The sequence below is a fragment of the Ranitomeya imitator genome, chromosome 2, assembly GCF_032444005.1.
Source record: "Ranitomeya imitator isolate aRanImi1 chromosome 2, aRanImi1.pri, whole genome shotgun sequence".
Classification (NCBI taxonomy): Eukaryota; Metazoa; Chordata; class Amphibia; order Anura; family Dendrobatidae; genus Ranitomeya; species Ranitomeya imitator.
Window position 1 is genome coordinate 797685799 of NC_091283.1, and position 16135 is coordinate 797701933.

The 16135-nt window shown below is 43.0% G+C and overlaps 1 protein-coding gene across 2 annotated transcripts in view; it reads left to right on the top strand.

Annotated features, from left to right (window-relative positions):
- The window catches only part of KAZALD1 (Kazal type serine peptidase inhibitor domain 1), a 40786-nt gene that overhangs the window by 17833 nt on the left and 6818 nt on the right, over positions 1-16135 (top strand). For both annotated transcript variants that reach the window (XM_069753742.1, XM_069753743.1), the window contains exon 3: positions 4271-4431. In XM_069753742.1, coding sequence (XP_069609843.1) covers positions 4271-4431 — 161 coding nt within the window. The remainder of the gene's footprint in view (positions 1-4270; positions 4432-16135) is intronic.

Consider the following 16135-nt stretch of genomic DNA (forward strand, 5'->3'; position numbering starts at 1 on the left):
CCTGGGCATTGAACAAATTACCAAGGGCATGGGCCATATGCAGATAAGGCTGGAAACACACTGGGGGCGTGTCAATGTACAAAAAAAAAAATCAATCCAAGTGCAGTGACACGCCCCCAGTGCACTTCCACTCTTCATTAGATTTTTCATGACTGGGACATCTGACTTGTACAAAAAAAAGGTATAATTTTTAATGGGTTACTAGGACCTATATAGCCGGGACACTACCTCCATATGCAGAAATGTGCTGACAAGTTCCCTTTAATAGGAAACCAAATATGTTTTGTATGTTTGCCTAATGAGTCAACTGTTTTCATGGTTCATTTTTTTAACTACTAGGTTTTGGTAATCTATGGTTCTGGCAAAGTTCCTGATAAAGAGGTTATCCAGGAAATGATAGCCTATCCTTATGATCGCTCATCAATATTAGATTGCTGGGGGTCAGACACTTGGCACCACCACTATTAGCCATTTTTAGGTCTGGAACATGTAAACTGGAAATGAAGCACGGACACTACAGCTCTGTACATCCGGTCATTGGCAGAGCTGAAAATAGGTGATCGATGCGGGTGCTACTTGTCGGACCCCCTCGGATCTGATATTGATGTCTAATCCTAAGGGCAGGGGCTGACAACCATAATTTCGATCTGACATAATATTGGCCTGCACTTGTACCAATGTCTATAAGTTTGTATCTGTTGGAGGTAAAAATCTCAATATCTGTAAATGGGGTTGCACTCGGCAATGTGAGTCCATGAGTCTGTGAAAAAAATGGAATTACACTCGGTTGACATCTGAGTGAAGAATCATTTCCATGGACTAACAGAATGGAGAAATGTTTTTTTTCCCCATCTTCTCCTCATCTGAGAAAATCAGATTACGCTATAATCACACTCTGATCGGATGAGAGAATATACAGTCGTGTGACCCTAGCCTAAGTATGGGTAATCATGGCCTAACCCTGGAAAACCCCTTTAGCTATTAAACCGCTATATCCGCACCATGAGAATGCAGTAATATAGAAAGTGGTGCTCTCTAGGACACCTGGGCCATGAGGCGCAATACCCGAGGCCGGTGTCCCTGGTGCCACTGGTGTAATTGTTCTCTGATGTCAAAGTATATTGCTCCTAGTGGTTGTCAAGCACCGTAGTCAATAAGAAACCACATACTTAATGTACATTTGTCTTATGAGTCAACCATTTTCACAAAGCATTTTATTCTCTAAAAGAAAACATCTCCATTAATTTATTACCAGCCAATTGCAGCTATCAGTCATCAGGCGAGCACATAATTAATAACAGATCAGCCCTCACAAAACAGCACTTTGTTCATTCCCTCTTGCGAGATCATAGAAATAACTCCGAATGTGGAATGAACAAAAGCAGTAGCCAGCGGCTGTCAATCAACCCCCCTAAAGCACCTCATACTTTTTAGTAAGTGTAAAAGATACACAAACCATAGAGCACATACTTCATTTAATGGGGGAAATGAGGCTATTTGCTTTAATCATAAAAGTCTTGTGTCTGCAAAGCATAAAAAGTCCAAAAATCCTTGTAATGATTCACAGATGTAGAATTCCGTATTCTCGCCGATTCTACTCAGTTGAATTTGCACTTTCACTAAATTAAGCAGAAGTAGAATTTGGCTATTATCCGGATTGTGATCTGGGGTTCGCAGTCCATAAATCACTCAGGGTAGACCTACAGTGCAAATAATCCTCTTAAAGTAGTGGTTCCACCATTTAATATCATATATCCATTGTAAAGATCATAAAAAATGAACAAATGCGCGCCATTTACTTCTTGTTAAAAAACAAATAAAACTGAAGGATCATTACATTTATTTACATAGTAAGATGAGTCCTAGTGGACTGGAAAGCTCAGTCCCGTACAATTATTTTTAATTATATAACTATTAATCATTCATTATGTGTGTTCTGCTATAATGATAAATTAAAGGGAACCTGTCACCAGGTTTGGCCGATACGAGTTACGGCCGCCCCCTTTCAGGGCTTATATTCAGCATTCTATAATGCTGTATATAAGCCCCCAATCCGACCTGTAAGAGAAGAAAGATAACTTTTATTATACTCACCTGGGGTGTGGTCCGGTCCGATGGGTGTCTCTGGTCTTGGTCCGGTGCCTCCCATTTTCTTGCGATACTGTCCTCCCGCTTGCTTCATGTGGATGATGCATTTCTGTGTCATCCACACAGGCTCCTGCGCAGGCGTACTTATCTGCCTGTTGAGGGCAGACCAAAGTCCTGCAGTGCGCAGGTGCAGGGCCTCTCTGACCTTTCCTGGCACCTGCACACTGCGTCATCCACATGAAGCAAGCAGGAGGACGGCGATCTTAAGAAGATGGGAGGTGCCGGACCAAGAAAAGCGACACCCATCAGACCGGACTGCCCCACAGGTAAGTATAATAAGTTATTTTTCTTCTCTTACAGGTCAGATCGGTGGCTTATATACAGCATTTTAGAATGCTGTATATGACAGGGTGACAGGTTCCCTTTAATGTTCATGAACCTTTGTGCCTTTTAATTTCATCTTTTTCTGCCCCTCAATGAGATGACAGTTCTTTTCTTATTCTACCACCCAGCAGCACCCTGCTTCTCAGTTCTGCAGGCCCCCTCCCTCTACTCTTCTTTGAGCTGGAGATTAACCTCATCTATCTTAGATGACTTTGTTTTGTGCTTCAAGCCAGCTGACTGATAAATGTGTAAGAGTACGTTCTCATTGAGGTTTTTGAAGTTTTTTTTAAGTAGACACACTTCAAGATCCATGTAAAAAATGTGCAAACATAGCCTAAAACAGAAATGCAACATTCTGTTCTCCTGTGCCTACCGCACGGATATTTGCTTATCATCAAACTAGATTATACTTGATGATTCAGTTCACTGTATGGCCCTGTACACTTCTATCATAGCAATTTTATAATTGGCAGCATGGTCTAACCAAGAACAACATTTGCAAGGAGTTTGTATGTTTTCCCCTTGTTTGTGTGGGTTTCCTCCGTGTACTCCGGTTTCCTCCCACATTCCAAAAACATACTGATAGGGAATTTAGACTGTGAGCCCCAATGGGGACAGTGATGATAATGTGTGCAACCTGTAAAGCGCTGCGGAATATGTTAGCGCTATATAAAAATAAAGATTCTTATTATCATCTGCCATTGATTTTACGTAATCTGTTAGCTGGCTTCTAGTATAGCCCTGCTATTTTGTATTTCACTTTGTTTTGCCTCCATAAAGGAGCTTGATAACTACAGGTGCATCTCACAAAATTAGAATATCATCAAAAAGTTAATTTATTTCAGTTCTTCAACACAAAAAGTGAAACTCACATATTAGATAGAGTCATTACAAACAGAGTGATCTGTTTCAAATGTTTATTTCTGTTAATGTTGATGATTATGGCTTACAGCCAATTAAAACCCAAAAATCATTATCTCAGTAAATTAGAATACTTTATAACACCAGCTTTCAAAAATGATTTGATGCTTTGATAGCAGCCTTCAGCTCGTCTGCATTGTTGGGTCTGGTGTCTCATCTTCCTCTTGGAAATATCCCATAGATTCTCTATAGGATTAAGGTCAGGTGAGTTTGCTGCCAATCAAGCACAGTGATACTGTTGTTTTTAAACAAGGTATTGGTACTTCTGGCAGTGTGGACAGGTGCCAAGTCCTGCTGGAGAATGAATTTTCCATCTCCAAAACGCTTGTCGGCAGAGGGAATCATGAAGTGCTCTAAAACCTCCTGGCTGCACTGACTTTGGTCTTGATAAAACACAGTGGACCTACACCAGCAGATAACATGACTCCCCAAACCATCAGTGATTGTGGAAACTTCACACTAGACCTTGGAAATCAAGGTCCCAGAGTCTGGAGGAAGTGTGGAGAGACAGACAATCCAAGCTGCTTGAGGTATAGTGTGAATTTTCAGTGATGGTTTGGGGAGCCATCTTTCCCCCCATAAAAGGCTTCTGCACCAGGTTCCCTTCCAGGGGATTGTAAAAAGGGGGCATGAGCTGTTTAAATGGGCAGTGTTTTTGCTCATTGTGCTTAGTGTACCAGTCTCTCAAATTTCCCTTAACAAAATGTACACAATTTTTTAAGTTTGACTTTCGGATATTTACCAATTTTTGCAAATAAATGCAAAATCTAATCTAATTTATATAGTGTTTCTGAAAACAGAGGTTCACAAAAAGCAACTTAAGTTGACTTTCTTAAAAGTGTCCAAATGTTGAGTATATTCTGTGACTTTTCAACAGCACCTCTGATCCTTACCCCACCATATGACATCTGGAATGTTACCGGGAAGGATGCTATATTTGGCTGTGAAGTCTTTGCCTATCCCATGGCATCTATAGAATGGAAGAAAGAAGGATCAGAGCTGCTTCTCCCAGGAGATGATCCACATATCTCTGTACAGGTATGTGTCTAATTTATTGAGTCAAATTATCATTGAGGGCCAAGAAAGTGACTTTAATGTACAAATGGTCTCAATGGAAGTATGGAATGAGCAACATACACTTCATATAACATGAATTAAATTATGTTTTGGCTTCAATAATCTATGTAGTCGGCACAGTGGTGTAGTGTTGGTTACCAGAGACTGGATCAAGGCAAATATTTTGTGTCCCCTAACACATGGATGAGTAATATTATCTAAGTCACTTCCACCAGTCCTGTATTGAAGCCCTTATCCCCCAAGCACATTTATTGTATTTTAAGAACATACTGATGTAATTAAAGTTTACCTTTTAACCCTCTAGGTTTTTTGTTTTCGCTAAAATCTGATATTAATTTTAAAAATATAATTTCATATTGTTCAATTTTTTAATTTTTCATTCACTTTTTGTGTGTTTTTTGTTACACTAGCCCTAAACATAACCCTATCCCTACTCCTAACCTACCCATAATCTTAGCCCTTGCCAGGATTAGAAAATGGATGTAAGCATTTCACATATGCTTTAGGACGCTTTATTACATTTGGTACAGCTCCTCCAGCAGCCGCGGGTCTCTGTCAATCCTGTCACAAAATTCAAGTGGATGGTGCAATGGAGAAGTATAGGAAAGCCTAGTAACCTTTGTCATCTCATTCACTAACTATACAGAGCGCCACATCCAAGATGAGTTTGTAACTGACTGCTTTGCTCTGCATAGGCAGTGACAGAGATGACCAATAATTTCATTATGAGAGCTTTGCCATCTCGGGCGCTGCCAATGCAGAGCACAGCAGCCGGTGAATAACTCATCTTGGCTGCTACGCTCTACCTAAGAGTTCGGGGCACAGAATGGGATGTCAAAGCAACCGCTAGCTGCTTCATTGATGTCGCCGGTCACAGGACAGGCACTCTGTCGCCGGTCACAGGGCAGGCACTCTGTCGCCGGTCACAGGGCAGGCACTCTGTCGCCGGTCACAGGGCAGGCACTCTGTCGCCGGTCACAGGGCAGGCACTCTGTCGCCGGTCACAGGGCAGGCACTCTGTCGCCGGTCACAGGGCAGGTACTCTGTCGCCCGTCACAGGGCAGGCACTCTGTCGCCGGTCACAGGGCAGGTACTCTGTCGCCGGTCACAGGGCAGGCACTCTGTCCCCGGTCACAGGGCAGGCACTCTGTCGCCGGTCACAGGGCAGGCACTCTGTCGCCGGTCACAGGGCAGGCACTCTGTCGCCGGTCACAGGGCAGGCACTCTGTCGCCGGTCACAGGGCAGGCACTCTGTCGCCGGTCACAGGGCAGGCACTCTGTCGCCTGTCACAGGGCAGGCACTCTGTCGCCGGTCACAGGGCAGGTACTCTGTCGCCGGTCACAGGGCAGGCACTCTGTCCCCGGTCACAGGGCAGGCACTCTGTCGCCGGTCACAGGGCAGGCACTCTGTCGCCGGTCACAGGGCAGGCACTCTGTCGCCGGTCACAGGGCAGGTACTCTGTCGCCGGTCACAAGGCAGGCACTCTGTCGCCGGTCACAGGGCAGGCACTCTGTCGCCGGTCACAGGGCAGGCACTCTGTCGCCGGTCACAGGGCAGGCACTCACTGTGCTCCTGTGCCACTCCAAGAAGAAGCGGAAGTGGGAATGGAAGGGGGAAGAAATTTTGCACTTCCATACAATTTATGAGAAGCCGCCCTCATGCCTGTAGTGCTAAATATTGAGGTTTGTGGAGGTCCGTCCATCTGTACTTTGCAATGTAATGCAAACCTGAATATGCTGACAATTATAGTTCAATGACCAAATTAGCAGGCTATCCTGCAATTGCAAAAAAAATTGCATATACCCTTTTCTGTATTAAGCGATTACTAATAACTCTTGCCAATGTTCTAAGTTCCCTCCTTTACTCAGCAACATACCTCCCCAATAAACTAGCTACATCTCTGAATCTGTCCATAGTAATGCACAGATTGCCGGCTTTCATTTCGGAATTGGTACCGTGCCCTCTGTTTTCCACCTTTACAGTGACATTGAGTGATACCGACATATAGATATGGAGAATTCCAGAAAATTACTGGAAAAATTTGTAAACTAAAATAAAAAGCAATTTGAAGTAAAGCTAATTAGTCATTTTTATGTGATTTGTGGCTCTAAAGTTTTATTCATGTTGACAAGCTCAAATTAAAAACATCCATGTTGGCCAAATGTTGTCACTGATTAAAGGGATTGTGATGGTAATTCTTTATGGGTAAAGCTGTTTGGTTTTCATTTGTAATGCTATACGCCATCTGATGAAGAGCCAGACTAGACATACAAATTTACAAACTTGAGGTCATAGGAATAGATTAAAGAACGGTTACAGTTTTCCTTTGTAGCATAGAACAAATAGTATTTACTGTTCACAAATTCCCAGAAAAAGGTATAATTAGACTAAATAGAAAAATCTTGTCCCATTTTGTTTACTTGTTGGATATACGGTAATTAAGGCCGGCTTTTTAAGAACAAACATTTTCTTCCAATTTCACAAATACCATTTTTTGGCAATTGGAAAACGTAGGACCAAATCAAGATCAGTGGAGAAGGCAGGTTCAAGAATTTGGCATTGGTGTCCTCTTCCGTATCTGTTATATACGGTAATTCTTGGCTAACCATACACATTAGCTGGTCCTGGTAACTTTTATTTCTCAGTCCACTCCTCAGTGAATTGGACTGAAACAATAACAAAAAATATTCAGAATCAAAGGGTGGTGGAGACTCTCTAGCCAATGAAAGCCCAAGAAAGGGAATATCCCACAATTACAACTCCTCACTATTCGACATAATTGGTAATAAGTGTGTATTCACTAAAGGTCCCATCCACCAAGCATGAGAGGAAGGGTGCTTTGTCCTCTGTTTCAATGGAGCAATATTAGAGCATGCACACAACTAGTCCATTTATTGACTGACAAAGATATATCAGCATTGTACTTGGTGATCTCCATCAGTCCCTTAGTAAATGCTGAAATGCTACCCCATACAAACAAGAAGCACAGAACTAGACCCTTGTTCTCATGGTTGGTGGAATCGCTAGAAACCAGACATATCACCTATCCTGTGGACCGCTTTAAGCAATCCTTGTACTATCCTGTTGAATATGTTGTGTGAGGGGTTGACTTACTCAGCTGCTTCCCAAAGTAGACACAGGAACACGTCTCGTGGTAAATCACCTGCTGGTTTATTGAGGAACAGCATAAAACCATAGCAGGGTTCAGCAAAGCAAACATGGCCTTACTGGCATAATGGCAAAACAAAAAGATAACATATAACAAAGTCCAATTGTGTGAGGGATTCGCCCTCTCAGACCACCATGTGTGTTCAGCTCCACCTGGAGCCACCGTTTGGAGTCTTTCCTCTCCAAACACAAACGACAGACTGCCTCTCAAGTCCAGCCATTTAAATCCAGACCATGTGACTGATCACATGACTTTTATATCACACAGGTCCTGTTAGCACATGGCTGTGCCGACACTGCAGGTGTAGATATGGTGGACATCTTCCCACCCACTCTATAGATGTCCACCTGAAAACCAGCTCATTATGTAATGTAATTTAACCCTCACAACACGTAGTGTGCTGGAGGAAAATGCTCTTGTTTCACATCACTGACACCATTATGCGTGTGACACATATCTCCCCTCGTATACCGTGCCAGTGACCCTGTCACAGTTGGCATATTTTCATCTCTCCGCATGCTTTTATCTTAAATGATATCTTTGTTTCAACAAACTCAATAGTATAGGCAAACATAAGAAACTCTAATATATCTTACAAAAAAAATTGCTCCTTTCTCCATTTGAGAGACACTTCTTACTCTTCCCCATGCCTCCTGAAGTCATCATGCACTCTGTTAAAACAATTCAAATACATCTCAGGCTACGTGCACACATTCAGGATTTGCAGTAGAAAATTCTGCTGCAAATCCTGATGTGTAGGCAGTAAAAATACTGGGTAAATATGAGAATTTTTTGCCGCATTTTGTTTGCCTTTTTGTTGCACTTTTTACATGCGTTTTTGTAACAGATTATTCCCAACTCAATACTATGGTTGAAATCTGCAACAAAAACTGTAAATCACATATTGAATATAAGAAGAGTTTTTTAGTTCAGTATTTGTAAGCCAAAACCAGGAGTGGAACAGTCAGAGGAAGATTATAATAAAAACCCGTCAACACTTCTGGATTTATCACCCACTCCTGATTTTGTATTACAAATACTGAGGTAAAAAACTGACCAACTACTGAACGTGTGAACGTGGCCTAAAAGGATTAACATGCTGCAGATTTAAATCTGCTGCAAATCTGGAAGAAAAAAATAAGCAACGTATGCATGAAATTAAAGGTATGTCGTTCACTTTGCTGGTACTAAGAAGTCCTTCAGGTTTTGTGAAAAACCTGTGGAGAAAAACGACAATGTGTGCACATACCTTTAGTCAAAGTAAGCTGGACTGCCAGCGCAGTGAGGTTTCAGATTACAGCTTCTATTTCACTCTATGGAAAGGGGGAGAGGAGTGAGCAGCACTCAGCTCAGTAGAGAGAACACTAGAGATAGAGCCTGCTGAGGGGAAAACTGGTGAAAAATGCAGAACAAATACAAGTCATATAATGGCCAGAAAGAATATAACGATAGCTAGATAGCTAGAGATGTGAAGTCCGTGTTATTGTTTGCGTTCGGCCCCCCAAACATTGAGTGATTACCATGCTGTCATCTGCATGCGACAAACACCGTCTGCTCTATTTTGTGGTAAGATTATTACCACCGATCAGAGAGCTGTGATTCCCATGCTGTCAGATGACAGCGTGAGCCAGCAGCTGTGACCGGCAGTGAAAAGTCTACTGCTGGTCAAGTGAAGTCTGATGAGAGAGTAATACTCCCATCAGCCTACTCCTGCTGTCGCTGATACCAACAAGAGCGCAGAAGACGCTGATAGGAATATTCATCGGCTGGCACCTGTGCGCTATAAATAAATGAAAAAATAAAAATAATTTTTGATAACTAGTGCTGGTAAAACTGACAGCTGCGGGCTGCAACCCTCAGCTGTCAGCTTTATCATGGCTGTTTATCAGAATATAGGGGTCCCCACGCCTTTTGTTTTCATTATTTAACATAAATAAATTATTTAAAAAATGGCATGGGGTGCCCCCCATTTTTGACAAGCAGCCAAGCTAAAGCAGACAACTAGGGGCTGGTATTCTCAGGCTAGTAACGAGCCATGGATATTGGCCTTCCCCAACCTAAAAATAGCAGCCAACAGCCGCCCTAGAGAAAGCGCATCTATTAGATGCTCCAATTCTGGAGCTTTGCCCAGCTCTTCCCACTTGCCCTGTGGTGGTGGCAAGTGGGCTAATGGTCGTGGGGTTGATGTCAGCTGTCTTCTGGTCGCTAACATCAATTCCACAGGTTAGTAATGAAGAGGCGTTAATAATATGCCTATCCATTATTAACCCCAAAGGTTGATTGTAAAGACACAGCCAGAATAAAATGCTTTATTTGAAAGAAAGACACTGACACCCTTATTTGAAATAAAAAAAAGCACAGTTATACTCACCTTATGCCAATTCCATTGAAGCCCTTGTCTTCTGTAAAAAAGCAGAAAATAATAAACAGCAAAAATACACACCTTACGCCTATTCCATTGAAGCCCTTGTCCCCATAATAAAGAAAAATAATAAACAACCATATCTCTCACCTGTCCGAAGTTAAGATTTCCCATTCTGTAATCTATCTCTGCAACATGTGGTTAACAAACTGGATGGTGCCATGATGCAACTGTCCAGGCTGAAAACCATGGCAGAATGAGGTGCTGTGAATGCAGCTTTAGTGACTAGCGGTAACGTCATAGAGTTCATCGTCGGTCATTGAAGATGTGTTCCCACACTTCACTGTGGGCCAGGACGATGAACTGTGGTGACCTCAATGAGATCACCGCGAGCACGGTGGGAGTTTTCCCATTTACATTATGGGGTCATTTACATCAATCTATAAAGTTTAGCTTTATTTCTACCACGCACAGGCTTTGTGCTAGCTGCACCGTTTTCCAGCTTCCAGGGATTGCCATGATCTTCAACCTTTAACCCCTGTAGAGAGATCTGGACTTACACAGGGACCCCTAGGATGGGCCACGGAGACAGCTGCTGTTCTGTGGTGCAAGCTAGCAAGAAGACTAGTCAGGTAGCCGGTGTCGGGACCAGGTGGTATGGGAGGTGAGAAATCATCAAGCAGGAGAAATGTCAACAAAGTAGCCATTTTTTGCGAGTTTTTGACGTGTTTTTGTGCGGTTTTTTTGCCGGAGCTTCCCAATGCATTAAATAGCGGGAAAAGCACGAAAAATCTACAAAATTAATGAACATGCTGCGTTTTTTACCACAATGCATTTTTTTTGTGGAAAAAAACGCATCATGTGCACAAAAATTGCAGAATGCATTAAAAATGATGGGATGCTTATGTATGCGTTTTTTAAGTGTTTTTCCCTCAGAAAACGGCCGAAAAAACACAAAAAAACACAAAAATCCTGAACTTGTGCACATAGCCTCAGCAGGATTGTGCACAGTAACCTACAGACTGTGTCAGGTTGGCGCCGTTATACTGATTACAATGATACTTAGTGATGAAATCCGTCTTGTGGTTGCTGTTCAATCTTTATTTTCAGTTTTCGGTTAATGATCTGCTCATGCTCCGGGGCAACTTGTGGGAGATCTTCATTAGGTGCTCTGATTAGGTATTCATGTGTTTGGCTTCTGACAGGTCACTGATCCCTCACTGACGTATTATACTGATACTGATATAATACTGATGTATTATATACATCTTGGAAGAAAAAAAAGACCTACAGGCAGGTGTCAACAGCGGATCACCGATTGCTGCTACTGCGCAGGCTCGGCCGGCGCCATCTTCAAACTGATTTTTTTTTTTTTTAGGAATATCAGGAGAACAGCAAAGAAATTAATTATAAACACATTACACATGCGATCAGGTTGCAGCGCAGCAATTAGTGATAATAGTGCCAGACTGTGCAAGGACTCATTCCTTTGACAAACTACATGGCAAAACCCAAATGTCAATTTATTCATAATAATTTTGGAAGAATTACTGAAAAACAGCACAACAAAGAGTTCTGAAAGAGATAACAAGTTTTTACTAAAATAGACATTTTCAGAATAGTAATGGAGTCTCTTCGATTACCGCCACATAGAGTTATCTACTAAACATGAATGCGAGGATTGAATTCTTACTTCTGAAAGTTTCAATAGGCACCATATGTAGAGACATATTGCACATACATCGAATTATTTCACTCAGCATCACTTTTGATTGTTATTTTTGGCATCACGTGCGTATTTCCAAAAGACTTTGGCAATCTTTAAACATTACCACAGTAATGTACTGTTGACCTTATTCCAGAAAAAAAAGCTTTCAGGCAAAAGTCTGTCTGATTAAATTCAGAACTTAAGCAGATACTGTACATAGAGATATGTTTGAGAAATGGAAGATTTCATTTTTAAATGACATTTGTAAGGTAGAAGTCGTATCTGTGAATGTTTTCTAGCTGCTGCTCATCTGGAAAGTGATACCGCATCATTTTCTTGTAGGCTTCATATTATTACTCCTTCTACTTAGGGATTTCCTGTCTGTCTAGAAATAGTCTTATATATTTTAGAATACGAGAATTGATGAGTCCTGTGTTGTGTAGAGTCACAGTAATGATTGTTTGACCTGAATCTGACTGAGATGCAAAGTCCCATCGGGAAATCTAATGTTGTAATAAAATCCACCTGTTGAGTCTCGGCTAATGTAACGTTACGTATAGAGCATTTTTTCCATAACCTTTTGACTGCTGCTTAAGAAATATTTGCATTTGATATACAATAACCTTATTAGCTAGACAAAGAGCCATTTGCATGGGGCCGAAATTAAAAGCCAGGGTAGATCTCAGAATCAAACTTCTCCATGCTTTGGAGAATCTTCACCCCAAGATATGATCCCGTTCTCTTGACTCATTCCTCCATCTTCTGACTAGGATATCATCAATTCTGATATTCTTACAAAAGTGACAGCTCTTGTTCTGAGCTGGAATTGCTCAATAGTCGGTTGTTGCCTTTCTTACTAGATGAAGCCGTTAGGGAAGTGGTAAACTATGTTGGCATTTTTATGGTTTAGGGATATAATTCTCACATGGCTTCTCCAGATAGATGGTCCATACATAGTTTTTACAGACTAATAAGCTCTAGTATGGATTTGTTTGCTTTAGTAACATGTAAGAATGAACTGTATGTGAAAAACTGGTATTCCAGGGACAGACTTTGCGCAGACCACCATTAAACAGGTCCCAAACGTACTCTGGCCTTCATCTTTTAACCTCTATACAGGCATATGGATTAACAACAGGACCCCTCATTTATGGGCATAAAGCAGCTGCTGGCAGGTGGAAGAGGGTAGGTGCAAGACAAAATCAGGAGAGATAAACCATAGCCAAGGAATCAGTTGAGGTTAGGCCAGTCTCACACATCCAGATAATTCCGGTACCGGAAAAATCGGTACCGGAATTATCCGTGTCCGTGTGTCCGTGAGCTCACGTAGGCCATCCGTGTGGCACACGTGTGGCAGCCGTGTGCCACCCGTGTGCCGACTGGGTACCAGCGCTAGAGATAAGCGCTGTCCCCTGCATCTAGTGCTGAACTTCTCTGCAGCAGCGTTTGCTGGAGAGAAGATATGAAAAATCCTTTTTTTTTTTTCGTGTTTAAAATAAAGATCCCTGTCCCCATCCCCCTCCCACCCCCTGTGCGCCTGCCCGCTGTTACTAAAATACTCACCCGGCTCCCTCGAAGCGTCCTCTCCGCGCAGCACCTTCTCCTGTATGATCCTTGCCCATTCCACCACTTCCATCATTTCCTCCTCCACCACCATCCCCATCCTTGCCCATTCCACCACTTCCATCATTTCCTCCTCCACCACCATCCCCATCCTTGCCCATTCCACCACCATCCCCATCCTTGCCCATTCCACCACTTCCATCATTTCCTCCTACACCACCATCCCCATCCTTGCCCTCTCCTCCGTCTACACACACACACACAACATTTACTTCTCTGCACATTCCCCTGCAGAGCGCAGCACACACACACACACCTCACCTCTCCTCACGCTCTGCCGCAGCATCTCATCGCCTTCCTCTGACACAGCCGGCCGCTGGCTGATGACGTCATCCAGAGGCGCGTCTGTGTGAGAGGAAGCAGGAAGACAGATCGCTGGGCAGCGGCGCTGCAGGGATTTCTCCCTGCCTGCCGCAGCCACTCTGCAGGGGCTCCCCTCCACCTCTGCTCATATTGGGAGTCGGCGCTCTGCAGCTTCTCTGTGCCGGCTGTCAGCTTGACAGTCGGCGCAGAAAACAGCTGACTCCCAGTGCAGGGGGTGGCAGAATGCAGCCGCTGGGGGAGACGCTGCGGACCGCCACATTAGGAGGCCCGACTGCGCCCCCCCTGCTGGCTGCGCCCTGCCCCCCCCCCTAGATACACCTCGGACTGTTGCCGTGCGGGAGGGATCTCCTGCACTGCAACATAGTGTCGGCCGGTGCCTCTGACCTGCCGGGCGGCGGACCCCTGACCTGCCGGGCCCCGTCGCAGTGGCGACCGCTGCGACCGCGGTAGTTATGCCACTGCCTGTGTGTCATCTCCCCTGTATATAGTATGTACCTGTATGTCATCTCCCCTGTATATAGTATATACCAGTGTGTCATCTCCTCCTGTATATAGTATATACCTATGTGTCATCTCCCCTATATATAGTATATAAGTGTGTGTCATCTCCTCCTGTATATAGTATATACCTGTATGTCATCTCCTCCTGTATATAGTATATACCTGTTTCATCTCCCCTGTATATAGTATTTATGTGTGTCATCTCCCCTGTATATAGTATATACCTGTGTGTCATCTCCTCCTGTATATAGTATATATCTGTGTGTCATCTCATCCTGTATTAGACCTCGTTCACAAGTTATTTGCTCAGTATTTTTACCTCAGTATTTGTAAGCTAAATTTGCAGCCTGATAAATCCCCAGCCAACAGGAAGCCCTCCCCCCTGGCAGTATATATTAGCTCACACATACACATAATAGACAGGTCATGTGGCTGACAGCTGCCGTATTTCCTATATGGTACAGTTGTTGCTCTTGTAGTTTGTCTGCTTATTAATCAGATTTTTATTTTTGAAGGACAATACCAGACTTGTGTGTGTTTTAGGGCGAGTTTCATGTGTCAAGTTGTGTGTGTTGAGTTGCGTGTGGCGACATGAGTGTAGCAACTTTTTGTGTCAAGTTGCATGTGACAGGTTAGTGTAGCAAGTTGTGTGCAGCAAGTTTTGCGCATGGCGAGTTTTGCGCATGGCGAGTTTTATGTGTGGTGCATTTTGAGTATGTGCAAGTTTTGTGTGAGGCAACTTTTGCATGTGTTGCAACTTTTGTGCATGTGGCAATTTTTCCGCGTGTGGCGAGTTTTCCATGAGGTGAGTTTTGAACGTGTGGCGAGTTTTGCGTGAGCCTAGTTTTGCACGTGGCGTGTTTTGCGCGTGGCGAGTTTTGAGTGGCGAGGTTGGTGTATGTGTGGTGAAATGTGTGCTGAGAGTGGTATATGTTTTCAAGCACGTGGTAGTGTGTGGCGCATTTTGTGTGTGTGTTCATATCCCCGTGTGTGGTGATTATCCCATGTCGGGGCCCCACATTAGCAACTGTACACTATATACTCTTTGGCGCCATCGCTCTCATTCTTTAAGTCTCCCTTGTTCACATCTGGTAGCTGTCAATTTTCCTCCAACACTTTTCCTTTCACTTTTTTCCCCATTATGTAGATAGGGGCAAAATTGTTTTGTGAATTGGAACGCGCGGGGTTAAAATTTTGCCTCACAACATAGCCTATGACGCTCTCGGGGTCCAGACGTGTGACTGTGCAAAATTTTGTGGCTGTAGCTGCGACGGTGCAGATGCCAATCCCGGACATACACACATACACACACACATTCAGCTTTATATATTAGATTAACTTAAATCTAAGTTAATTATTTGTTAAGTTTATTATGCAAAAATGTGAAGTTGCAGCTTCACCATTAAAAATATTTGAAAAGCATTGCAAACGTGTTTCGGATAACATTCCTAAATCATTGCATGTGGGAATGTGACTGAGACGGCGTGTTAAGTCAAATCCTATCTGAACATCTGACCAATCACAGGTCAGGATAGCAAAGAATTCATGCAGCAAACAATTAAAATTAGAATACATCATTACAATATTATCTTAAATTGTTATATTACAAATCTTTTTTCATGGTGATAAATCATATCTTGTCAAATGTTGATCCCTGATGGGGATCTTGTCTGTAATAAACAGATTCACCAGATTTCACGATTTAAAGGGACTCTGTCACCTGAATTTGGAAGGAACAATCTTCAGCCGTAGGGGCGGAGTTTTCGGGTGTTTGATTCACCCTTTCTTTACCCGCTGGCTGCATGCTGGCTGCAATATTGGATTGAAGTTCATTCTCTGTCCTCCGTAGTACATGCCTGCACGACCACGAATTATCAGATGGACTATCTTTTAAATATAAGCAGTAAGAAAGAATATCCCCGATAGTAGATGCTTTTTTAGCCAAAAATCTGTGAAAGAGCTTACTAAGTGTTTCAA